The following is a 27492-nucleotide window of genomic DNA, read 5'->3' as shown; positions in this document are numbered from 1 at the left end:
ACCGCATGTTGAAAATCGGCTGCCACCATAGCCCAGAATCTATCCAACGAAATTCTTTGAAATGTTCACGACTTATCCAGAACATATTTCTACAGTCCGCAGACTAGGATAATTGCCATTAATTCAGTAGTTTTTTTTATTAATTAAAGAAGCCGTAAAAAAACGCCAAAATTCAAAAAAAAAAGTTCCACTTGGTACCAAAAATTCAGTTTCTTATATTTTTTAATAATCCTAGTTTGCGGATTGTAGTTAAGTCTGTACGTTAAAATGACGTTTATTTTTTTTCCTCTAAGATGATCGCAGCGCCCTCTAACGTGGCAGCAGAAAAACACCTTTTTTTGGAGATGGGTGTATAAATAGCTCTGTATTTCAAAAATGAATTATGTGATCGGGCTGGAAAAATTACTATGCACGCTCAAGATATTTATAAATCTATGATGAAAAATTCCCATTTGCATCTTTCTCCAGTTCAACACAAAAAATTTCTACAAAAAAACCAAAAAAAAACGGCCTTCACACGGGATGACCCCCTTAAGTTAACATTTTTGCTATAGCAAGGAACACGTAAATCATCTTCATTATCGGCGACCCAGCAATCACTATCCGGTCTAGGCTTACCTTAACAAGGAACTCCAGACATCTCGGTTTTGCGCCGAGGTCCACCAATTTGATATCTCTAGAAGCTGTCTGGCGTCCTGACCTACATCATCGCTCCATCTCAGGCAGGGTCTGTCATGTTTTCTTTTCCTACCAGAGATATTGCCTTTATAGATTTACCAGGCTGGATCGTCCTAGTTCATACGGATTAAGTCACCCTTTCAATGTTGGATTTTGTCCATAACCAGACAGTCGCGGCATTGCTCATAGATTTCGTCGTTATATAGGCTACGGAATCGTCCATCCTGTTATAGAGGTCTCAAAATTCCTGGAAATTCATAAGGACTCGCAAGATCATTGTCTTGTACAGTAAGGGTTGCGACGTTAGACGATTCAGGCGGAACAGTTTTTGTAAGCCGAAATAGATTCTGGCTACCAGCAACCGTGTGTGGATTTAATTATCGTAGGTGTTATCGGCTTTTGTGTGGACTTGAACAGCATGACGGATCACTTTTTCCAGGACCACATTGAAAAGGTTGCACGACACGTCATCACCTTATCTTAGATCGGGGTTGGTCCCGAACATTGATCAGGTTAGGAAGTCTCATCAGCTTAGTCGTGAATCCGAATTATCTCATGGCCATGGTAGTTTGAAGGTGTATCCCGTAAATACCCCTCCAATTTTTAAACTCAAATCAGCTATAATTTTAGGAATCTTACTGGTCATTCCATTCTTCTACATTCTGTGGAAGATCAAAGGCAGTAGCTTAACTCCACTTAAGTGCTTTGATGGCAAAAATGACTTTGTTTCTTTTTAAAGGGGCAATGCGTGTCCATTTATTGCAGTGACTTGCCCTTTCATCCGCGAGAAGTGAAACTTCACCAAGTGCTATCCACCACTGAGCCGAAGTGAAGTCAACTTTAGTCTCCTCCAACCTGAGGGTCCTATTCTGGTTAGTTAGTATTTACTTTACTGGTAGGAATAATTTCCTGAAATTAGGCATCCAACCACCGTAAAATGTCCATACATATTTTGCCTCCTATGAAAATGAAATCATTCCAATTCGATTGAAATTGCCAGATAGAAAGTAGTGGGCAGTTATTGGATACCCCAGAGGTTCACCATTTTGAAATGTAACATTTGAAAGATTTGTTTGATAAACTCCAGCAGAAATATTTTGTTAGGAAGATGCAAGTAGGTAGTGACCATAATAAACATCTAACGTAACTATTGCTAACCACTCAAACTTTGGTCTATATACACTTGCTAACTGCTTTATTAACTAGTTTGAGAAGTCGATTTGAGTCAATGATACTTCGGTCCCAGATATGCGCTTTAAACTTTGGGGGCTTCTGCACTTCGCACTTTTTGTCCGCGTTTCACCTCGAAAATGTTTTACAGTTATGCTGTCCTTTAAACCATCTGCCATCTTCGCCTCTGGGCAAATTTGCGGACAGAAGAACATGACATACTCTGGGCTATTTTCAGAGCAAAGTCGATAACCCTGAACGCTTGAGGTATAAAAGGTTTTGTGAATTTCTTATATAAAAATATTTTATTGGACGTTTGTCCTATTTGTAAATAGCACGTAATGTGTTGCAGATGTATATATGTTAGGATACTCACTTTTGGATGATACTGAAATTAAAAGTATTAGAATTTACACTTATGCGACAATTTTGACTCATTATAACTTTGCTAATAATAGTGCGATTTACACCATACCTGGTAAGGCTAATATCATAGCCGATTATTTCTATCATAGGCTATATTACTGCATAATTTCATGATTCTAGGATGAACTTAAGGGGGGGGGGGGTTTATAGTCAATTACTAAAAAATAAAGTGATACCTTATTATTAACCTTATTTAAGCAAATATCGGTATGGAGGGTATTTCGAAGCCTAAGCACCGCATAGTGGCAGCTTCGTGATTTTCTTCAGATTTTTCGGTCTGGTAGGTTCTAAGAATGGGTCCGTGAAAGGAATGACCAGTTTCAAACTGACTGAAAAAATGGGAGGAATCGTTAAGCAGGTGGCAACAACGGTGGGAACGAGCGGAAAAGCATCGATGGACCCACAGATTGATTCCGAGTATCAAGGTGTGAACGCCGCCACCGGAGAAAAAAGATAGACAGACAGTCAGACAGACAGAAAACGATTTTGGCAAGATTCTGTTTCTGCTTTTAGTGAACTAGTGTACAGGTTCATTGGCGCTTTCGGGAATCATCCCATTATTATTACCAGTCTTTTAAGGGCTCTTGTCTTGTCACTCTTGAATTGTATTGTATGTTTTTAAGGTGGATACATTCTCGTTCTCTTGTTACCTATTTGGCTTCGATAGTAAAATGCGTCTCTATCTCCTCCACAGCGAACGTTTTACTTTGCCTATTTCAAGTTCATTCTAAATTACCAGAGATGTAGTGAAAGCAACCAGAACTGGTTTATAATTGTTCCGGTTGAGAAAAAATGCGGATCGGTTAACTAAATTCTTCGCCCCCTCAGTATCTCGTCGTCTCTAGGGGTTGAAACCGCCTCCGGGAAAATTTCCTTGAATCAAATGTAGATCCATGAAAGCCTCAAACAAACCACGACCCTTGATGTTCATAGTTCGAGAAATTCCGGCCCACGCTCCACGAGTTAAATTGACCCGGTTTGATGTTGGCTAAACGTTCCCGCATCAGAACTAACACACAAACAACACAATCATGTCACATAAAAACGCCAGCGCCAGGAGGAGGGCATTACCCACTCACTCCTGAAGATAATTTGACTTAATATGAATTGGTAAGTGTCTTCAATCATTGCAAATCGTCCACATCACTGAGAAATGTTTCGAAGACTTTCCACCATTCAGCATCTAATGCGCATTCCGGATCCAGACTTCTAATTTTTTTCGATATGAAACATCCTCAGGTCCTGAAGAATTTTATTCCTATGTTGCAGCCCTAACGGCTGATCTGCATTTTGCACGAAATTAACAATACCGGCTGATCGATTGACAGCGGAAGAGCTGGACCAGATAATTGATGATTTGTAGATTGGAACTTGAGACAGGAAGTTTGGTAACGCAGTTGATTCTGAAAAGGGTATATTTGAACGCGTCCTAAAAATTCATAATAATTCGTGCGACTTGTGATAAAACAACACGAAAGCCAACGTCTGGTCCGGTTTTCCCTAAGTAAATGGTAGAGGGAATGAGGAAGGTGCGACTAGACTATAACGAGGAGCTCCCTTTGCGGGAGGAGAGTTGTTCGGGCAGGCTGCCAGTTGTCGCAGAAAAGCCCCCGGAAGTGAGAACTCAGGAGGCGCTCTTTTCTTTGCGAGAGTGTTATTCCTCCAACACTGGCGGAATTGGCATCCTTATACCAGGAACTGTTGAGGACGACCAACACTCCCGTAAATCGAAAGATGCTACAGAAGCGAATGAAGTCTTCCATATGTGACGTTCGCTTCTTCGCTGATATCTAAAACAGCTTGAACTCGACTCAACAATTAGCTTATTACACAATATCATTCACGATCAGTAAATTTTGGTTTACTTTCCTTTTTTATAATTAATTATTTCATCATTTTATATTTTTGTTTTGTTCTCTACGATTCTGTTCATTTCATTTCTTCGTTGAATGGAGTAACTTGAATCTCATTATTATAAAAATATACTTCGTAATCAACTATCACCAGACACTTCTGATTTGAGGACTTCCTTTTACCCTATTCCCCTCTAGCACCGCAATATTAATTTATACTAAGGACAGCCTCCAAAATCATGGTCTGATCATGTCAAGGAAGGGCGGGAACCGTAGAGGCCACACCTGAAAAAACAGCTGGAGCAGGGGAAACAGGACGTAATCCGTCGTGGATTCTCCTTTTTACGCGGCACTCAGGTCCTAAATTTTACGATACCACGCGCGGTCGAACGGTCGTCTTTTGCATTTTATTCCAATAGGTGCACGCGAATCCTCATGATTGAGTAGTTTTTGGAATCCGGTGCAGACTCACGCACCCGAAAGAACACGTGAATTTTTGTGAAAATGCTACGTGAGGGATCAAAGGACCCCGACATTCCTGAGCCTGGTTAGCACAGAGGCATTCAAGTATTGTTTACTGAGCACATCGATGGAGCTTCAATATTTGCGGGCGGATCTACACAGACAATTCCGCCAACTTGTTAGGTTTTTGGGATAGCTCTCTTGGTCTCCGGCAATCATGATGGTCTTTTGACCATCGCAATCCCATTTGGTTATTACAGAATCTTGACGATCAACCCCTTCTTCCATCCTCTGGGAAAGTTCTCAAATTTCCAAGACTTTCATACGAGTGGAAACAGCAGATTTGGATAATGCAGGTGCAGCGATAAGCAACTCTCCGGGGCATCATCAAGTCCAATCCATATCCACATGTTAGGGTGACCAACTATTTCATTCAGAAGAGGAGGAACTTCACCGCATATTATACGATTAAAACGTGTGATGAAGTGTACTTTTCACCTCTTCAGTTGCCCGTCATTGTGGAAGAGTAGACGACCGTTAACGTAATCCACAATTCTTTCATGATGCGGTATACATTTCTGAAATCATTTCGCTCTGCGGCATATTCCGCTTTCCTGGCCACCGTAATAACAGAGTCCTTTTAGTCATGGCGCATACTATGCTGAACTTCTAGAGTACGAACGCATCGCCCTCACCATTACCATCGGTCAATAGGGCCTTCAATCCTTTAATCCCTTGCATTCATCGATCCGCATGATCGATTCCGCAGTCAGCCAGACCTTTCGATGCCCCTTTGTAGCACCTCTGTAGCACTCGAGGTAAGAGCATTTTTACTAGCAACCCAATACTCATGGATATTCTCAGGCGAGTTCTCAGGGGGATCATATAAGGGATTCAAGTTGAACGGTTTCCGTAAATGACCATCAGATAACGATCCTCCATCCATCAGCCTCTCGTAAACTGCATGTGATTGCATGTGATTGGTAGCGTCCGTTGATGCATAGCATTGTATAATTGTGATGCTCCTTAACCTGGACCGGAACCTTGCAGTTAGAAATCTGTCAGAAACTGGCTCCCAGATCAAGAAAGCACGCCTTGCGGTAACCGAAAGAAACAACCCGACCCTGGATTCGCGTCTGCTATCGCTTCGCTTTCCAGGGTACAAAAGTACGTTACCGCAAGAAGGAGAAAAGTAGTCTTAGGCCAAGAAGAAGTTGGAGAAAGCGAGCATTCTGAGGACCCTCGCTACCATTGTTGAGGAGCGTACTTTCAAGAAACCAGTCATAGTCCGTTTTCGAGGGGTTGTTCACGTTTCGGTAGCAATAAAGTCTCAAAATTTGCAGGATGCTAGCCCACAAATTTCTATCTTTTGAAGTTGACTCTTACGGAGGCGAGGGAGTTTGAAGGTATTCTTAAGCCCCAACTCACAGCGCGGATTAATTAATAGTGGGAGATCTCAAAATGCTTCATCGACGAATTCCAGTTTTTTATACTCTCCTCTATTGAATGAGCCATCTTTGATAGCATTTAATTAGTTGGTGGGCTTGCCTGTAATTTTTCGTGCTCTCGTTGAATTTAATTTAATATTCTATTAAAAATAATTAATTAAATTGAAAACTGGAGAGTAGCGTGTACTTAATTTGAACTATTTATAATAGTAACGAAAATGGTTGGCCTCATGAGCCTTCTGCTAAGGTTTCAGTTGATGAAGTTTCGGATGGCAAAGAATGTTGCTTTTGTCGTTTCTCTAATAATTTTTTTTTACTTTAATGGATCGATTTATCGGCTTTTATAGTTTAATTATTTCGCCAGTGAACTTTGTAATATTATAAGGTGGGCCAAGTCGGCGGTTCACTTCACATTCTTCTTTATTTATCAACGATGGAGCTTAGTTGAATCAATGGGCACCTTGCATATAATTCCTGCTTATTAATGGAGAAAATTTCGCAGTGTATTTGTATTTCCCTCAGCGTAAAATCAAAATTTATGACTGGTAACCTGGAGAACTCAGAGAAAGTTACTATGCCTTTCCCTTGAGAATCGTGTCATATTCTAGCGATAGCGGTTGTCTGCTAAAGCCTATTATCATCTTCATCCTACTACTTTCGCTTCAACAACCTGAGAACTGTAACAGGTCCTTCCTCGGTCTCTAGGGTGTTTACCCTCCATTTCGCTTGAATGTAATTTCGTTAAGAATGTGACTAAAAGACTTTGCATGTTTACGAATGTCAATGGAGCCCCGTAAAGACGTCTGGATACTTACGCTCCTGATGTTAAAATTATTTGTAATAGCTCCAGATTTATGAGTATGACGCGCGCAATTGAGCCATCTCAGAGATTTGCTCTTCGAAATGGTAATCTCACGGCAAATATTTGCAGGTACAACAAAAATGGGAAGACAGTTTAATATCGTCCATCCCCTGCCATGGGAAAGGCTCAATTAAAATTCAACGAAAAGATTGAAGTGTCTGACATGCAAGACACATGCCCCTTTTAGAGATTCGTATCCTTTTCACTTCCATTACAAACTCCATTTCTCACAGTTTTCCACGAGCCAATACTCCCAATGGATACGCGTATCCCGTCAGCTCAGCATTGTTCACCGAGAGATAAAGGGAAATCACTTGAAGTCAATAAAACGGGCGCGCAGAAAATCGATACTCCACCATTTTTCAGGATCGACCTTCTTAAACTCAAACAGACAGACGATATAGCTTCACCTGTTATCCTGGCGCCTGGGAATATTACAAGCACTAGACCAGCAAATTATTCGGAAAACATGTTCCTATTACAACTGTCGGTGCGGCTGTTGCTCCTGTTGCCGGGGTAGATATCACGAAATCGTCCCCTTTATGAAACTTTATTGAATTTATTACTTTGCATAATTTTTCCTCTGAGCTTAGATGGAAAACAGGCACACACTCTGACACTCTGTTTTTGTATTCATGGATAAAACAAAGTTTCACATAAAATGTTATGCGATCAGACGTAAATCAATTTATCTGGAAATCTGGAGGAAAGTTGGTGTTATTTGAAAAACACGTTGGCATGTGTTGCATATGGGAGAGTGGCTTAGAGAGCGTTTTATAATGTGATTTGTGATTATGCAGGTATAACCGGAGTGAAAGTTTAAGGCACTAATTTACAGGGCAATGAGCTAAAATGAGGAACTATTGAAAGATCTCATTCCAAACTTCAGTGGGGGTTGAAATCAGGTCGCCTCCTGAATCGCTTTTGCACAACACGAGTTCGGAAGTTATTGATTTCAAGTGTACGTCCGTCAGAAATCAGGGAGAAACTTATCCAGAAAGTCATTGTCTAGCCCCAACTTCAATTTCAATTGACTTTCCTTCCGATGAACCCTAAAAAGTTCGCGCATACCTTCTTGTTTTCAAATTGTTTCAACACTCTCCGGCTGAAACCAGGCCCAACTTTCACTCGAAGGGACAAAGTGTCTTATAGAAAAAAGGACGATAATAATATCCTGAAGTGGTAACGGCGGCCACGTTCTCCCATTTTGTGTGTTATCTGTATCAGCTGGAGGAAGACATTTTCATTCCAACGCGAATAAATTGGCTCTATTTGTTGACTCGAAGTCCTTTTTTCGACAGGAGGCACTTCACTCGTTCCCGTCAACCGATACAACCACCAGTTGATTCGTATCTCAGTCCCGCCGGCAGGTTACCCTCGGTATCCCATTAATTTTCTTCCTTTTCTGGAGGCAGGAGGAATTTCTTGAGGAGTAGCTTTATATTTTGTGAAAAAAGTGTTTATAAATAAGGAATAGAATGCCGGCGATCTAAGTAGCGGTGCGGGGGAACGGTCGAGAGAGAAAGGACGCCAGTTTCTCCGAACATGATGAGGCTGACTCCTTAATTGGATTCCTTTTTAGAGCTCGAGGGTAAATAACAGATAGCATGAAAAATTTACTAAGTTATGCCCTTCTTATTATTGTGGAGTCGGTAGGAACGCATAAATTTGATGAGGAAGCTGAAATTAGGGGATTCAATGGCAGACACTTGAAATTTATTAATAGAAGAAGCTCGAGATTTACTTTTTATACTAAATTACATTTCAGCGTCAGTAGATTGCATTACAAAACAAAATCGTGAAAACAAAGAGAACCCAAAAATGGTTTCAATATCACTATCGACAACATTTTTCGATGACCAGCTTAGTGAATTCTTTCAAAAGCCTCTGAATGACTCAGCGTCAAATGCTATAATACCACCTTCATTTTTCCAAACAAGAGCACAAAATTATTTCTTGGAAATCATTACAACCATGAAAATCCATTTTCTTCATAAAAACCAGCCTCTATTGAGATGTTCCTTCGGACACATAAAAAATAGATCTCAAATATTCATAGCAAGGATTCTCTCTTCCTCGCCGGTGATGAAGAAGAAAAGAATAAGGAATTTATGCAGAAAGGAAAAAGTGTGCTGTTCAATCATATTTCCATAATTGTATGTAAATAAGATCTGTGTATATTTGCAATAGAATTTGGATGGCACAGAAAGATACTCGTTAACTGATGAGGGCGAAAGAGGTTTAAATTGATTGAATTCACATGGACCAAGTATATCTGTGGATATGGGCTGATCCATGATGTAGCCATTTGGGATTGGACCAAATAAGGTCATCGCTCCGTGAATGTGAAATACTCCTCGATGAACATTTACAAAAGTGTCCGTATTATATCATAATTTTGGAACTATTCATGGGACGTGTATTAGGACTTTTTTGAGAAATCCATCAGAATCGAACAAGAAAGCAAAAGAGAGTCGAAATACCTTCACTCATCAAAGTTGATTGATTTCGTGAAAGCCAACGTGAAAGGACACGTGATATTGATAATGCTAATATAACACAGCTTGAGTGTGGGTAACCATTTCGCTCAATGCGACCCAAGGAGATCTCCTTTGTTGTATGATAATTCTTTTATCAGTTGTTCGCTATAGTGAATAGCCAACTGGTGCTTGAGCCTTCCAATATATTCTAAAGACAGAAAGAGGTAGGAGATGATCTGACGATCAATTGCAGTTGGCTATTATCAACTCTGAAGGCGACAACATCTAAAAAAATGGCGAGGAATGACCCACCCCGAAGTATCCGTTGGCAGGTGCTTGCTTACCATTATTGTAGCTAGTTTGAGAACCCAAGCAATGACCGGAATAATCTATTCTGGGTAAAGGAGGTCTTTAAAATGATGAAAAGGAGTCCAGTTGTCGCAAACCCTTATGTGGGGCATAACGTGCCAACCGCACCTACACGCCATTTGGCAATGTGCCACCCCACGATCTTCCTAGAAATGTTCACTCTCCCTCCACTGTTATACGCCATGTAGCTCTACAGTAACTCACTCTTCGGTCATTCTAGAAAGGTTTTGTTTGGAGTAGGGTAGGTAAATACGTTTTCGCACAGAGTATTCGACTGCTGCAATGGTACGCCGTCAGACTGCCAATTAAACACTTTCTGCTGATCAGATAACCTGGAAACGTCTGACAAATTACTTCGCTCTCGCGGCTTAGTGAGCCTTCAAGTCAGATAATTACTTTCACAAACGGGAGGAAAGAGGAGAAAGGAAGTTGTTAGTTAAAGGAAAACCTGGCGGCCAAGTTCCACCACCGGTCGAGCTCAATTTTCTTCGCAGCAAGAAGAACTCAAACATAATGTGCAGTACGACTTCATTGACCAGCGCTTTTTAGCATCTCACTGACAATGTGTAATGACAATATGGGGATTGTCAATGGTCAGGCGACCATCCTGAATACTCGGAGACGACCAAGAGACGAAAGCTGTCCCAAAAACCTACAAAGATGGCAACATTGACCAGGGAGGTCCGCCCACAAATTTTAAAGCTCCATCTTAACGCTCGGGGGGGGGGGGGGGGGGGTTTGGCGGGAGGAAGGGCAGTGGTGTTAAGATGAACATAAGGGAGGTTTTGCCGCCAATTACTATAAATTATAATAATATACCATAGTATAATATAATAATAATTACCTTTAGTTGAACAGATATCGGTACGGAAGGTATTTCGGAGCGTAGGCACCATATAGTGGCAGCTTCCTGATTTTTTTCATATTTTTCGAAGTTTCTGAGAATGGGTTCGTTAAAGAAGTGATCACTTTCGATCCCCGCACTCCCCACCATTCCTCCAAATTTCAAAACTAAGGCTTCGAAAAGTACTAACCGAGGCCTTTCATTTGATACCCTACACGACTATATTTAATGACAAAAATGTACACCCCTCTTTGCATGTTTGGGGACCCACCTTAAATTCGATGTAGAATTATGTAACTCACTGTATGTGTGAGAGTTCACAGTTCCCACCTTTTCATAAAATTTGGTGTGAATCGCTACAACTGTCTCCGAAAAAAATTCGTGTGACGGCCAGACAAAGAGGCAGACAGACAGATGGACAGACAGACAGACAGTCAACCGATTTTAATAAGGTTTTGTTTCACAAAGACGGCTCGACCGCGAGCGTGGAGCTGTTTCGCGATCAAAAAGGAGGATAAAAACTGTGTTGATTTATTGGTCTTGCAAATACCGATATTTCGGGAAACATCAGTGCTCCTATCTCGGCTATATTGAGAGGTGTGGTTTTGGAGGTTCCCACACTGCCTCAGGTGACGATATCGGGGGGGGGGGGGTGCCTGTTTTTAGATTGTCTCTGGAAAATTCGAATAAAAGTTTGCACTTGTCACAAAGACGTTGACACTACAAATTTTGCCTGGAGAAACCGAACGAAACCCATCTCATCTTTCACAAGAGAAATACGTGTGTTCAGGGTTACCACGCCATTGTAGAATACAGAATCAGGAGACCATGCCTTCCTCCGTGCGTTTTGCATTGACGTTCTCCACTGGCAACTAATTCTCCTAAATCTTCGCTGTTGGCCTCATTTATGGGTGTACGCTCCTTAGCAAGAACAGCAATGGGGACCACTCCCACGATAACAGTGACGGTCCGATCTGAGACAGTGCGAAAAGCAGACGCTACTCCCAAAGCTTCCTATCTCAGCACTTGGGTTACACATTTCAAAGTAGAACACACTACGTTAGTCCTATAGCAGACATCTTGTGGAAGATGTTTCGCCATTAGCTGACTCAAGGTATTTACTCTAGCAGTAGGCTTATCCGCGTCTGTTTCCATTTACTCAAAGAAACTCATCTTCGAGTTGAGAGTTAAATCAAGATACTCGACCGCTAGTTTTGACTCAAAAGTCAGTTTGCTGATTGATATAGCACATAGGATCGAGATTCACTTTCTGGTCAAGACGACCCGGTTTTTCCAGTGCAAGGCTGAAACCATAAGCGGTCATCCATCCATTTACGTGTCGCATCAATATGCCGAGTCTGCTTTGCGCCTGTTCAACAGTGTATCCGGTGACAAGTGCCCCAATGTCGTCTACATAACCGACCAAGCGCGACTCTTCTGGCATGTCAATTCTTAGCAAACTTTCTTAGGAAGCGTTCCAGAAGTCCTGCCCTAGGCTGGATTCCTCTACTATTCTCGAAATGATCTTCATCCTTCTCTGGCTCTCTAGTGTTTTATAAAGCAGAGGGCGATCTCCCAGGAGGAGTCGCGGTCGGTGTCTGTGTGCTTCGGATCAATGAACCGCATTCACTATCTCCATTACATCATCCACTATGGATCTTGCTACTCTGAACCCGAGCTACGTTGGAGATAAGTCCCTGGCAGTACAAATTCCTTCCCCAAGTCTACTTCCGATAAGGTCTACAAGCACTTTTCCGGCCGTGTGAAGCGAAAAAGAAAAACACCTTAATTCAGACTAACGTTGAAAACCCTGAGTAGCAGTCTGACCTTTGGCGGAACACCAATTTGTAAGCTTTTTTGGAATATCATCAAGACCTGGCGCCTATTTATTTTCCATGGTGAGAACTTCCCCTTGGAGCTCTTTCATAGTCAGATGGAGGCGGTCCTCGACGCCTTCCGCGCTGTTGACATCAACCCATATGGAAAGTCTGGGGAGTAATGCCCGAACGATGCGGTCCATCTAGTTGGTACTAAGTATGTAGGGTTTTCCCAGAGCCCGGGTGATAAGTTTATAGGCAAGTCCCCACGGGTCCCCTCGTTGATTAGGTTTTGCCAGCGCGAGTTTTACTTTTATTTACCGCGCTGCGGAGTTTCCTTTTTGCTGATCTCTTCTCTGCCTTTGTGGCGTATGCTTCCTCATGGGCGAGTAACCGTTGTGTTAAACGGCGGAGCTTATGACATCCCTTCCAAAGAGGGGCTGTTGTGGCTGATGGCCCTCCGGGATATGCAAGCCTCTCTGGGTGTCGCTATCAGGTTCATTACTGAATTTACGACAGTGCCAGCTGCAGCGCTATCATCTCCCGAAGTGTGCACCAGAACAATCTGTTCCAAGAGCCTCGCAAATCTTTCGTTGTTCACCCTCGCCGGGGAGGGTAGCGCCAGGTTGGTGCACAGCGATAATTATCGTCAACTATTCCGAACGCGATATGCTGTCCCCCAGAGTATCAAGTCTGCATCGAAAGTCCGATATTGTCTCATTCGGCGTTAGATAAAAGTTGAAAACGTTATTCATAAATATTGAATCCTACTTGGCGGATACCGCTGACGCTATGCCGGGGTCTTTGTCCCGGTATTGCTCAATGATTAGCACTAGATCAGTCTTTCTCTATGCGGCGAGCTGGGCTAGGAGCTTGTGAGCAGTTGCACTCCGGTACATGTTAACTTGTTGGATGCCGATGATGCTGGTTACGTCCTAGACCTTTCCAGTTTCGCCCTGACGGCTGGACACCGCCTTGGACCCTCAATTGGTGCAATGCTTGTAGGGAAGGCAATTCTACGGCATGTTGTCCTCCTGTCGTGTCCCTGGCAAATTGCAGACATGTGTCCATATTCCAGACACCTGGGTTATCTGTATTCACACCCTACATACTACCCGTTCAATTTTGATTTTTCCTACTGCTAAAAAGTTTCCTCGCGTGTTTTTGGCCTCCAGCATTCACAGAAATGATACTTATCTGGGCATTGGTAACCTTTGGACAGTGCGCTTTGCGGTAGGTTATCTATGATCTAGCAGTTCTTCCAGTCAGTTCCCGACGCCTGACTTTCTTCTGAAGGAATATTGGCGACAGCATTTCCTGATGAGCCTTTTCTCTTCGCTTCTAGCTAGAATGGTCAACTACACATCCACTCGGTTTGCGTTGAGATCCACCTGTTCAGGTGTAGCGATTTCAATTGGGCTTTTTCCGTGTCCGGATAGCTGAGTGGTTAGAGCGCAAGGCTGTCGTACGGAAGGTCGCGGTTCAAATCTCACTGGTGGCAGTGGAATTTGTATCGTGATTTGACGTCGGATACCAGTCGACTCAGCTGTGAATGAGTACCTGAGTCAAATCAGGGTAATAATCTCGGGCGAGCGTAATGCTGACCACATTGCCTCCTAGTGTACCGTTACGGTCTTGAATGAAGTGCTCTAACACACTTCAAGGCCCTGATCCAACATGGATTGTTGCGCCAACGATTATTATATTATTATTATTATTTTTCCGAGATGCTGTAACATACTTGAGTTGCCGTCCCTGTACCGGCAGCGGGGTCACTTTGCAAGGTTTCGCCATTATTTTCGGCATCCCGAAGTCACATCGGGTATGTCAGTCCTCACTGCCTCTTTCGCTGCACGCTGCGATGAGCGGCGCTGCTTCGCCCAAATGCTGTCAATCCTTTTTCCTTTCTTGTTATTCCATCGATTTTTAATATGCATTTTTTTACTCTCTATGGGGGTGTTTACGAGTGTATCGTGTGCAAGGGAGCGAGCTGCAATATTCAGGAACGGATGTATTCTCGGGGACAAATCGCGGCTGCGGTCTTCGGATATCGAAACCGGATTATGGTATCGAGCGTTCCAATTTGAACGAGAATTCTAACGATACATGTTGGACATTTTGGGCCTACGCGAAGTCAGATAGTGTAACTCTATAGAATAGTCCTCCCCCTCTTAGGGCAATGTGCTTTTGTGCTCTCAGATATGAACGCAGTGTCGGATTGCTTTTGTCGGGGAAAGGGATCACCATCTTATGGTTGTTTACGTTCACTTGCGTGTTGTGACCATCACTTCTCGCAGGGTTGGAGAGTTACGACTCCTCAAGTTCAACATTGACTACTTGTATGATCCAGTTAGGAGAGCGATCATGCTGGTCGGATGCAGATACACTAAGTAACCTGCCTGAGACTATCGATAAGCTTTGTGGTGCCATCAAAAAACCTCTCTTCTTAGGTGCTACAGAGGTCGCCGACCATGTCCCGAAGGGTATAATAAGATCTGGTTGACTACAGAAGCGTGTAAGCGGATCGCTGAACGGAAAGGAATGAAAGCTGGAATAAAGACTGCGAATGGTAATGAGCATGACGTGCTCGCGCACCTATACCGTGCGAAATCGCGGAAAGTTCAACGTGATGTGCAGCGGGACAAAGGGAACTTTGTTATTGTGGTGGTCAGGGAACAGGATTACATTGACCACATGAACATCCTGCAGATCATTTGGGAACAGTGCGTGCATTTTAGATCTTTGCTTCACCCGCTCTTCAACAATTCACGAGAACATGAACTGTATCTAGCGTGCTCTGCACAGGAGGGGCCTTCGGGATAAACTAATAATTATCATATTATAAGAGGAACTGTAATGAATTTAAGTGGGTAGGATAATCAGAGCGATCATCCTAAGTAGCCGACAATGACCTAAAGGGCAGAGCTATCCCAGAAACCTAAAAAAAAATAGCGAAGTTGACCGTGAAGGTCCGCCCGCAAAGATTGAAGTTGTGCTAGCCAGGCTCGGGAATGTTGTGGGGTCCTTTGAGCGCTTTGATCTCTCACGCTTCATTACTACAAAATTAACGTGTCCATTCCGATGCGTGGGTCCGCACCGGATTCCAAAATAGACAATACAAGGGAATTCGCGACGGCCTAATGAATAACGACCAGAACGCTCCCACCCTTCCTTGACATCCTCAGGCCAGTTTGCCTTTTTGAGGATGTCCCTGCACAGGTTCTGCGGAAACAAGGGGGAAAAGAGAAGGAGGAAGTCCTCGAATCACTCAGGACTTAGTTAAAATTCATAATGTAATTATTCAAAAAATTCAAATATACAAAAATCAGAAAAAAAAATAAAACAAAGTTAAATCAAATTAAAAATCAACAAAAAAAAGAAATTTGAAAAAAAACCTTAGACTTACATTTGCTATTAAACACTCCGAGCTCAGCGTGGTAGCTGCTTCTGTGGTGGGAAAAAATTAAGAACATTAGGAATTCCTAAACAAAATTTACAATTGTTTATATTTTTCTTTTTTTGTTTTATAATAAAAAAAGAAATCCTCTTTGGGTTCGGTGACTACAAATGCTGTGCGCCAGGATTTTCCCGATAGGGCTGCGAAAACATACTACCGAATCCGGCTAGTTTAATGGTTTGTCGCGGGCAAGCCTCCCCGAAAATTTTACATCAATTGCAGCCGCCTCTTCGCCTTTCTTCCGCTGTTTTATGTTATAACAATTTATTTCCACGAATGTTATAATTTTCTAGCGCCAATGTTAATCTAAACAACAACACGGCTAGTTTTCGAGGTAGTCCCGGAGGTTTGTTTTATCTGGAACGGAGACGACAAAGGGTTCGCGCTGTTCACGTCCTTTCACAATCTCCTTTAATTTTTTTCTCTCCACAATCTCCTCGCCATTCAAAAAAAGCCAATCACTCTCCTCGTCACAAATTCGATTTTTTAAAATAATTATTTGATTTAAATATAATCTATTTCGTTGAATTCACTCTTATCACTCTCCAGGCTTTCGACCTCTCCTCAACCCAGCACCGCTTCCCTCCTGCTATATTGCCTTGAACTCTGTCAGTTCATGTTGCGGTAACATGCGCATGCGCCTGCGGATGCGGCAAATCATTCGCCTCTGTCAAGATTAATTCGCCCGAATGCATTCAATAATGTGCAATCTGCGGCGAACATTAGGGTAATTGCACATTATGAAATGCATTATTTAAGTAAATTAATTAAGGAAGAGCCGAATGAGATTCCGCTCCCGTCACGAAACCGCGGTCAATACAAGGCAGCTGGGTTTCCGAGACCCGCTCGAGGAAAGACAGCTGAAGACCAGTGAGGCAAGCATTGCTGATAAGCGGCTGAGTATTGGTGTGCTTACGAGGAAAGGCAGCCGAAGATCCAGACCTGAGTTATGTCTTAGGGTCCTCCGCGTAAGCAACGCCCAGGTTACGACCCTCCATGTCCTCCAACTCGTACTGAATGGTTCCGACTCGACCGATGCCCATCGCCTTCACGAACTTCCGATGCAATTTGGCATTGTACCGCTTTACTGCACTGCTTAAGTTAAAGAGTCGCTTATACACGATATCTCCGACCTGAAATTCACCAGCTCAGGATCGCAAGTTGTAATCCCTTTCCTGTGTCCCTCTTGCTTCGAGGATGCGCCCCTGAACCTCTGCTCTCAGAATAGCAAGTTTATCCTGAGAACAGACCTCCAAGGTCGCATCAGGCAAGGCGTTCAGGTGTTGTAAAAGGGCGTAGGTACTCCATGGGTGACCATGGTTTGCCCAAAAACGACGTGATAGGGTGAAGTCCCTATCGAGACGTGTTTTTCTGAACGAAATGTACAGTTGATGGATGACAGCTTGTTGCCCCAATCTCTTACATCAGGACCGATATAAGCGCGTATAGCAGCCAACAATGAGCGATTTACTCTCTCTGAGGCGTTTGCCTGAGGGGAGTATAAAGCAGTGTAAATGTGTTGAATGCCATACTGGCTCAGAAGATCGCTGAAAGCCACGGATTTGAACTGTACCCCATTATCAGACGTGATCGACTCAGGGATTTCAAACATATAAAAGATTCTCTTCTCAAAGTATTCTGTCAGCACGTTCGCGGTAAACCGTTTAATCAGCCGCACAAATGAATACTTCGAGAGAGAATCGACAACGACTATTGCTCCTATATTTCCGGCGCGAGATGTGGGGTATTGGCCGACCAAATCGATATACAAGCGTTGAAATACCCGATCGGAGATGACCGTTTTTCCCATTAGAGGCTGGAGCGTTTGGTTGCGAGCGTTTGGTTGGGAGCTTTTGACGTCTTGCACGTTTCACAATTGCAGATATAGTCCTTGACCTGGGAAACCATTTTAGGCCAATAAAACCACAACCGCAGTCTATCCAAGGTTTTACCAACCTCCCCATGTGCACTCAAAGAATGATCATGGGCACTGGTGATCACCTCCATCGTCAGTTCCTCCGGAATCCAAAGCTTCCAAGCCTGTGGTTCCTGCAGTTCATCTCCTGAAGCATGATTGGTTCGCCTATATACCAATCCATCGCACACCTGCAGATCAGGGAGTTTGTTGGAATTCTCCCTAATACGCTCGATCAGTTGTAAATAATCCGCAGACCGAAAATATAGTGAATCAAAATCCACGTCTGCGTTGTTCCCACTTCTCTCCAAAACGTCCACCTCCGCTGGTGAATACATTCGAGATAAAGAATACGGAACAAGATGTTGTGATGCCTTCCTGTGTTTGACGATGAACGAGAATCCTTGAAGCTTCAATGCCCATCTGGCCAGTCTGCCGTGAAGGTCGGACTGGTTCATCAGCCATTTGAGCGAAGCGTGGTCAGTTACCACTTCGAATGTGGTGCCTTCAACATATGCTCGGAATCGCACTGCCCAGGTCGGCCATTTAGGATGATCGTTCTGACCATCCTACCCACTTAAGTTCATTAGACAACATATAATAGTATGAAATGTAACGTGCTACATCGAGGTAAAATCTCAAAGGAATTTGAGGTCCAAAACTCTAACAACGCTAGATCTGCTTTTGCTTGTCTAAAATTTTAAAATTCAGTTATCTCAGCATCATTATCAAGTTGAGACTGCTCTACATTATCCAAGTACGTTAACCTAATACTACTTCAAATGGAGAATATGGTTGGCGCACAGGCCAGACACTCTGCGATGTGATCAAGGGTCAGAAGTGGCAATGGCTAGATCACACATTAAGAAGGGGCGATAATTCTATTGCTGGGTACGCCATGGTTTGGTAGGGCAGATCGTTCCGTTTCGTTCATTTATCCTCTCAAAATGTTCGGCAAACTATTAGTTTAAAAAACCTAATTTAATGGAAAGCAAAGTGATGCCTCAGCGCCAGTATGACTTTTGAGAGAAGCAATTGAACAAGTTCACAGGATTGTTCTTAAGACAAGGAATACACTAGAGGATATAAAGCATTGCTCTACCGTCTGCCTCGAATATGGCGCAAGGTTTCTTCAAAATCTGGGACCAAGGTATGATTTTTGAAATAAAGAAGTTACTTTCAGTACAGTTGTGATAGAATTTTGGAATTTTTTCCTTTGGAGCGCAAATTTAGGGTGAAATACAAAGCTTAATTTCTTACGATTACAAACCCAAACTGGAGTTCCTCAAGTTCCTTGGACCGAAACCCTTACTTGACAATGTTAACTTTTGCACATGATACTGCATTATGTAAACTCACTTCACTTTCCTCTGAAGTGAAAAAACTGATCAATGACAATGATCCGTCTACAGAATTAGGTGAGGCATCTCAGTAAGCACCCAGATAGGCGACTAACGGAAAGAATGCGTAACAAGAGAAAAGCACTGCAAATTCTGTCGGGCTCAGAATTCTAATAATGTGGAAAGGGGTGTTCTTGCATAAACATATTTGGCAATACTAAAAAATCATCTCCCCAATTTTGCCTAAGGGCTTATAAGGCTTCATCGAACCTCAGCGAAGTCATAATAGTTCTACCAGTATCCTCTTAGAAACTCCCGTGCGAATAGAAAAACAGTAACAATAAGACTTCGGCTTTTCTATACCACCCTCAATTTCTATTTCTTATATAAAATCATTAACCGTGAAGTCGGAATGGAGTGTCTTCTCCTTTCCTATGCACTAAATTGGATGAAATTTTTTATTCGCTTGTTTAATTTGCTTTATCTTCTTATTTCTTTCTAGGGTCTATGCGTAGCCACACTATTTTGCTTTTGCAATGGCGAAGTAATCGCCCAAGTCAAAAGAAAATGGAGGACTGTTTTTCTTAGCCATCGACCAAGGTCTAATTCGTATACAGCGACGCAGGTTTCGGTAAGATTCCCTACAATTATCTAATGTCTTTCAGTTTTCTTCTATAATACTTTCCAACTTGTTTGTTTAGCTTTTCTTTTCTATACTTCTTAAAACTTATTTCTTATTCATTAATATACTTATCTTCATTTGCTTTCATGTTCTGTATAACTGTCTCAGTTTTTTCTCGAATTTTTAGCTCATCTATTGTAAGGGTGGAAAAATTGAAAAGAAAAACTTGGGATTCCTTCTGAACCATTACGTCTGGGTATTTTTAAAAGAAAACTGAAAAGCAATGCAATAGTCTGGAAATCCGATTGCTACCACATTGAATAAAAACCAGATGCCTGGCATTTGTTATTTCCGAAGACAATGGTTGAGACAGTATATGGGATCCTTCTTCGCTGTCTCCTGAATTATCGAAAATTGAAAAAGTTTCCTCCACTACATTTGAATTTTGTGATTCTCTTCAATAAGACTGGAAAATGGTATTCCTTTTCCACACAATGTACACTGAAGTTTTCTCGCCTCGAAATTTGAATTTACACCTTTGTCGTTTCATATCACATTTCGGGAACAAAGTCTCAGCCATTTGGAGCTGTAAGAGTTTCAGGTCGCATAAAATGTGTGGCGCTGGAAATGGATACTTAGGTGATGTCTTCTGTTGTTCAAAATTTATGTTTTTTCGGATATACATATGCTGGCATACTCGGAAATGAAGTCAAGAAAATGTCATACGATTTTAGTAGTGTCTAGTTGGCAAAAAGAGGTAGTTTCTTTGGAAAGGTGGTGAGACTTTGGTTGTTGTAAGGTATTAAGGGTTCCATTTTTGAAAAAAGTATAACGCTCTTCACCATACATATCTTTTTTGAGTAAATAACTATTTATCTACAGGTGCAACTGAATTAACGAAAAGAATGTATTTTATAGTGTATTTAGTCCTGGAAGCTCCTGGATACCGGTTAGCCCATATCGGCATCGCGAATTCCCTCCTCCTTCTTTGCGACCTCATTGGATTGGGTAAAGACTTTTCCTTTGCTAGCCCCCATATCTACATCTTACCCTGTGGACTTTGCTATGTGGTTAAAAATCTTGTCCGGAGTTATATCCAGAGATGGATATTGGAGATGACGAACACCTAAAGTAATATCTTCCGCAAGCATTTCCTTTTCTTGGGAACTTTCTGTTAGACATCATGTTCTGCTTTTAAAGTCCACTTCACTTCCAACATGCTTCGAGATCTGCGTGTGTGCGTGTTTGAGATGGAGGAGAGGCAAAACCTCTAAGCACTCAGACCTTAGTGGTCTATTGTAGGCGATTCCCTCATCTAACGGAATATCCCAAATTCGTCTATGTGTCACAGGATTTCTGTTAGTGGATGGGATAATATCCGCTACAGTTGTAGCACATCAGCACCAAAAATTTGATATCTGATGTGCCTATAGGCGGGGCACTTACATAGAAAATGTTCCGTGGATCCCGCTTCCTGAACTGATACGTGTCTCGGAGAATTCCTATTCTGAACATATGCCCAGCTAGTGAAATACGGCCCGTCCGAATTCCCACAATACATCTGCAAGCCTTCTGCTCTTCTGACAGGACTAAATTGAATTCTGTTCCTCTTCCTCGATTCTCTAGCCAAAACCCGCTCCTTCTTTTTCCTCTGTCTTCCACTCAACCTCCAAAACCAATCTCCCCAACGCCCAAAAACTCTTCCTCCCCAGCAACATTCTCGCTGTGCTTTGTTCGTGCACCGCTTCTATTCCCGCTACATAGCCTTTCTCACTCGGCAATGTTGCGGCAACATGCGCATGCGCCTGCAGATGCGGCAAATCATTCGCCTCCTGTCAAGATCAATTCGCTCGAATGCATTGAATAATGTGCAATCTGCGGCGAACATTAAGGCAATTGCACACTATTAAATGCATTGTTTAAGCAAATTAATTAAGAAAGAGCCGAATGAAATTCCACTCCCGTCGCGCAGCCGCGGTCACTACACTTTGTTGTATGTTTGCTTGGTTCTGACAGGAAAAGTTTGATGAGTTTAGCAGCATTAAGGGTTTGCCACTTGTACTTATGGCAAGCTTGTTCCCAGTTTTTGATAGCAGCATTCGCCAATGCTATTGACATCCCAATTGCTAGTTCCCGTCCGGGCATGGGAGAATTTAACGCTCTTTTGTAAAGCATACGCGATTTCATTTCCCTATACCTCACAATGACCGGATACCGAGAGTATTCCCCCGGTATTCAATCTAGAAAAAGAGTTCGATTTCTACATTCCTGAACGATTTTTAAAGTGATCAAAGTATTGACCAATGCTCCCAATGCAGTTTGACTATAGCTACAAATGGCGATCTGTCTGCTCTTCGCCCACTCGTCAATCATCCAGGTTGCCGGCCTTGGGACCGCATACATTTCAGCCTGAAATACTATAGTATATTATCCCAAGGGAAAATCCCGCTTCTCGATTTTATTCGAGACAGAACCCCGTTCTGTTTTTGACCCATCGGTGTTGAGGACGTCAGTATACCTTGGCACGCATTCTTCAGGTTCGTCCCAGTTTCCTCTTCGTTTCAAGATAACTTCAGACAGATGTATGGGGATCCCAGTATCAGAAGATATTGCGAAAACTAGATTCAGTTCTCCCAATAACTCTTCCAATGCTCTGTGACCCAACGTTTATTGTTTTTCTATAGATCTAATCGAATTAGTCTATGAGCTCTCTCATTGCAGTGCTCTGAATAAACAAATCCCAGTGCTGCAAAATGAGTAATGCATTCGAAGCTGTCCCGGATATCGGGCTCATGGCACCGGTGATACCCAGGTACACAGTTCTATCTTTGACCAAATAATGAAGGCCAGACTCTCATTACTTTTCAAGCATGTTGGTTTTCATTTAGGGGGAGCAACCCTAGCGGCTTCTGATTAATGTGACGCTCAACCGGTCTCTCCAGACATTTCAACGAAAATGATGTTAGGCTGATATGCCTGAAATTCTTTGGATTTGAATAGTCATTTTTCTCAGGCTTGATTACGAAGACTTAACCTTCTACAAAGAGGAAGCCAGCAGCAGAACAAGATACACTTTCGTGTTGACACGTTAGCGGACAAGTCTATAGTCCTCTTCCACCGCTCTCCGCTAGATTATTCTAGGGTGTCCCAATTGTTAACCACTCCAGGAAAGTGAGTTTCATTGCATAACATAGTCAGGAATGCATTCGTCGCCCCTTCTTAAAATGCAACCGATCCTTCTAACAAACATATGTACCAGTAACACAAGTCATCGTTAAAGATTTTCTGAGGTAAGAGTACACAGATGATATGGTTCAAACTTAACGAAGGTATAATGGTTTCGAATAGCACCGGCGGTTGGTATGATTACGATAATAATCGTTGAGGTACAATGTAGTATATCTTGGCCTTGAAACGTGTTAGAGCATCTCATGCAAGACCGTAATGGTACACTACAGGACCACGGTACACTGTGTTAGCATGGTTGATTTGAACAAATTCAATGTCGGACCCAGACCCTTAATCTTGTGAACCATTCATCGTAGAAAATCCTAATCGGCTGCCAGTAGAAAAGACAAGGCTTTGTCAAGTTGCATACTTTTGACATAAGTGTAGACTTATATAAGTATGCTGATAAACCGCAACTAACTGAAGAGTCTGTTGGATCCGAGCATTATCGGGGGCACCACCTTGTCTTCCATCTAGATATTGTCACAGCTTGTAGTGGAGTAAGATACCTGTCCACAGTTCCAAGCAGCTTGGCTTAATTTCGTCTCTCGGTGCCGCTGGTGGAGAGCTCTCTCACATTTACGGCAGAAAAAAGGGTTCTGATAGGTAAGGTTTAACCAGCAGTCCCCTCTTTTTCTAAAATCTTTTCCTCTTGCGCTTTCTAGAAAATTTAAGTAACGGGCCATGCCGCAGTCAGTTTTCCAATTTCCTCCATTATGACAGTTGCTGTCCTTTCCTTTTTTACTGACCACGCCGTAGGCAGTAAGTGCAGGGATTCCACTAAAATGGTGAGCATGTCCTCCACAGATTTCTCTGTGGCGAAACATGAATCTGATGACATAGACAAAGTTGTTTCTCTATTCATGTTTTGGACAATCTTGATGTAGTAATGAATTACTACAGGCTACCCCACTTCGACCAGGTAGTTTAGGCGGGCAGTTTCACCCGCGGCTCAATAGAGACATTAAAGTTTTTTCTGACTGCATCTACTCACGCCACCGCGCCGGATCAGCGGGGAAAACCAGAGATGGGATCCGACGATCGGGAGTCGATGAAGTCGGCCGCAGTTTCGAAACCGTGTCCCTGAGGACGCGCAGCATGCTGGAGTCACTTAACCCTGCTCTGATATCCAGTCCAGGGCCGATAGGGAGTTGCAGATTCTCCCCGTACACTATCTCTAGATCATCGCGAGCCAACAAGGCGGCCTTTAATATCCGGCGCCAACGCTCCAGCACCCCCATACGAAGTGGTCATATGACGTTTGAAACCCAAGAGCTTGCCAAATTCCGAGAAAACGTGCGTAATGATTACGGCTGGTACACCAAAGCGCGGTATCCATGATCGACTGAGAGCCTCGGCACATGATTGTGCCGTAATGTCAGTCAGAGATATTGCTTCAGGCCACCGTGTAATCCTGTCGATGATTGTGAAGCAATACTTGTATCCGTACGAGTTTTGCAAAGGGCCAATGATGTCGAGGTGGATGGTGTGGAAGCGCTTTGTCTGTCGAGGGAATATGCCTACTTCCCTTTTTACGTGTTTGCCGATTTTACACTTCTGGCATGTGATGCACTGTCTGGCGCAAGGGTTTACATCCTTATTCATGGACCGCCTGAATTAATTTTCGGTGGCCAACCGGTTCGTCGTCCTGATGCCTGGGAGCGTAAGAGCGTGCACTGTGTGAAATACTTCCAAGCGAAAATCGGCCAGAGTGGATGGCCTGAGTCCCTAGTTTGAGGTCTCACAGAGTAAGCAGTTTGAGCCGAAGATAGGAAATTCCTTGAACTTGTCTTTAGAGTTTGCCTTCAGGCTCTGAAGCTCTGCGTCGTCTTTTCGCGACGCGGCGATTGCCATATAATCGACCGCGGGGGATTGAGACCTCCGAGATTCGAGACATAGCATCCACAACTTTGTCGAGCTTCTGTATAAGGCGAAAATAAGAGGCTTGTGGTCCATAAGCACGGTGAACAGCCTGTCCTCAAGGAAGATACGGAATTATTTCATGTAAGGGTACACGGCGAGTAGCTCAAGATCGTAGGCGCTGTAGTTACTCTGAACTGGGTTGAATTGTTTCGAAGCTCAACAGATGCCAAGTTTGATTTATCCATTGGTGAACAGCGGTGCCTGCCGCTTTGTCTCAGGCATCGATGAAAACTGCTAAGAGTGCATCTGGCTGAGGAAATGCCAGTAAGCATTAAAGAGCGCTTGGTCCTGAGCGGCCTTGGGCAAGAACTGACGATAGAAGATAGAACATGCTTAAGAACCTTCGCAGATCCTGCACCATGGTTGGCAGGGGAAAGTTTTTATCGCTTCAACCTTGTTTGGATCTGGTTGAATTCCGTCAGGGGTAACCATGTGGCCGAGAAGTTTCACATGCTTCTACAGGAATTTTTTGACGTTTTGAGGTTTCGGTCTATTAAAGCTTTGTCCTGAAGGTCCACCAATGCTAATGTCGGCCAAAACGAATCGCTACGAAAACGTTTGGTGCATTCCTAGACTCACGTGCAATTCCCTGTAGCCGTGAGTGCGGGTGGGAGAGGAGTTCGCAGCAGCCAGTGGCAAGTAATGCGGTATCAGCGTGTTTGGATGGGGTACGGGGGGGAACCAAAACTTCAGCGCCGTGTCAACCAAAAAGCAACGCCTACTCAGAAGGTCGAATATTGTAAGGCGATGTGGTACTGCGCTCCGAGTAGCCATCCGTGAGGCACCCAGCGAGCCTAGTTTTTTGTTGCATTGAAATTGCTTCCGGTTGTACATTTACTCGCTTGAGTTCCGGGTTGCAGACCTCGACGGTGACTGCGATCGAAATCTATACTCCAAACGCAAAGTACCTACAGTCATCGTAAATTTGAAGACGGCGTCTACAAGTCTCGCCACCATTGTTTTCAGGTTTTCCGCTTCCTGACGTGTGTCTCTAGAGATTTCCGCGACCACGGAGGGTGTGTGCACCTCGTGGACTTTATCGGCTGTGGTGAACAACACCTCCAGTGAACCTGAGTCCGCGCAGGCCAAGATAGCGCGTGTGATCTTCAGGAGCCTCTTCAACAGAGGGACTTCAAAAGCTCTAAACCAACCTTATCCTTATTATTTCAAGAAGGAGTTGGCTGGGGCTACGGTCGCCCAGCGTCAGATCGTTCAGCAAGTGATTCAGCTTCGCTTCTTCATTCACTGACATCCTGCGGATGAGCTGGTCTTTTAGTTCGACATAGAAGCAGTCCTTTAACACGTCCGTGACCAAACCAATTGTCTCCTCATCGAGACCGACAAGGGCGTGTTTGAAACGCGCGGCGTCTGATGTGACGGCTGCCAGTGCGAATTGTATCTCCAATTGGCGAAACCACATCGCCGGAGTCTGCCACCAAAAGGCGGGGCACCCTGACTGAAACCGCTGCCACAGAGGAAATCGTGCCTCCCCTTGAGCTGGATTTGCTGTAATATTTATAGTTTTTGCTAACTTTGGGTCACCAATTTAGCCGGGCAATTGCGTCGCCGGTTTAATCGAAAAGTTTAAGTTTTTCCTGGCTGCGTCTACTTACGTCGGGGGTTTGTACAAGAAGGAGCGAAGTTCGCGCGTCGGCCTCGTGCGAGGCCGCCAGCTGCGGCAGCGACAGTGTTGTGCGCCGGCGGAGGCGATTTCACCACGGCAATGCAGTCGTATTTCATGCCTCTATGGCGGTGCAGCGGAGGCGCGGATTTGGGGCACCATTGTGAATTCGCTTCCGTCGCTGTATAAATGGCCGTAGCAAAGTTGATAGATGGCCTGGTAGCGGCTGAATGTCAGGTATGACACTTGTCCAAGAAATAAATTTTGTCAAGAAAATAAAAAGCCTCTCTATTCTCGTCTGCCGGCCAGAGAGGAATCCAAGTGCTACTTTGTTCAAAAATAATAAATTCTGATATTGAATAGAAAATAAATAATAAATAAAAGGCAGGGCTCTTTGAATATTGGTGAATATAGCCCCCAAACCTCCGATGTGGCTCCACAGTAGTGTTCCAGAACAAAAGGCGTTCGGCTATTTTCCATTTCATGGATTGTGACAGCTAAATCAATGGCAAGTCGACCTTGAAAATGTCTTCACGTTTATTATATCACTACCTTCCTGGAATTGTGAGGATTTTCTCCTCCACAGGGCCTTCCAGGAGATTGGGGTTCAGTTTGCAAGGCCTAAGACTCAACGTGGACGGCCATTAGCTAATGCGGTTGTCAAAATTCTGGCTAATCGTTTCGTTCTGGATGTGGGCATCCAACGTTCGCAAGCCGCAGTGCCGTTGTTGCACTGTCAAAAAAACTGGACAGCACGTCCTTTTAGAAATGTAAGGACAAAGTGCGGGAGCCCCATAATTCGTACTTAGATTTTCACCGAACCAGATGATTATTTTGAAAAAATCTCATCCTTCAATCTTGATCAATATGCACTTAATACCATCATCTAATATTTCAGTGAAACATATGCGACTTGGCCAGACCTTTCGTCAAGTCAACTTGGATGCCCATTCAGCCCATCCCCGACTCTCTGGCTT

The 27492-nt window shown here is 43.4% G+C and overlaps 1 protein-coding gene across 3 annotated transcripts in view; it reads left to right on the top strand.

Moving 5' to 3' along the window:
• LOC119646512 (calcitonin gene-related peptide type 1 receptor) overlaps positions 1–27492 on the top strand; it is a 247275-nt gene that overhangs the window by 199516 nt on the left and 20267 nt on the right. For all 3 annotated transcript variants that reach the window (XM_038046969.1, XM_038046968.1, XM_038046967.1), the window contains exon 12: positions 19624–19752. In XM_038046969.1, coding sequence (XP_037902897.1) covers positions 19624–19752 — 129 coding nt within the window. The remainder of the gene's footprint in view (positions 1–19623; positions 19753–27492) is intronic.

Source organism: Hermetia illucens, chromosome 1 (genome assembly GCF_905115235.1).
Source record: "Hermetia illucens chromosome 1, iHerIll2.2.curated.20191125, whole genome shotgun sequence".
Classification (NCBI taxonomy): domain Eukaryota; kingdom Metazoa; phylum Arthropoda; class Insecta; order Diptera; family Stratiomyidae; genus Hermetia; species Hermetia illucens.
This window is presented reverse-complemented; position numbering and strand designations above follow the sequence as displayed.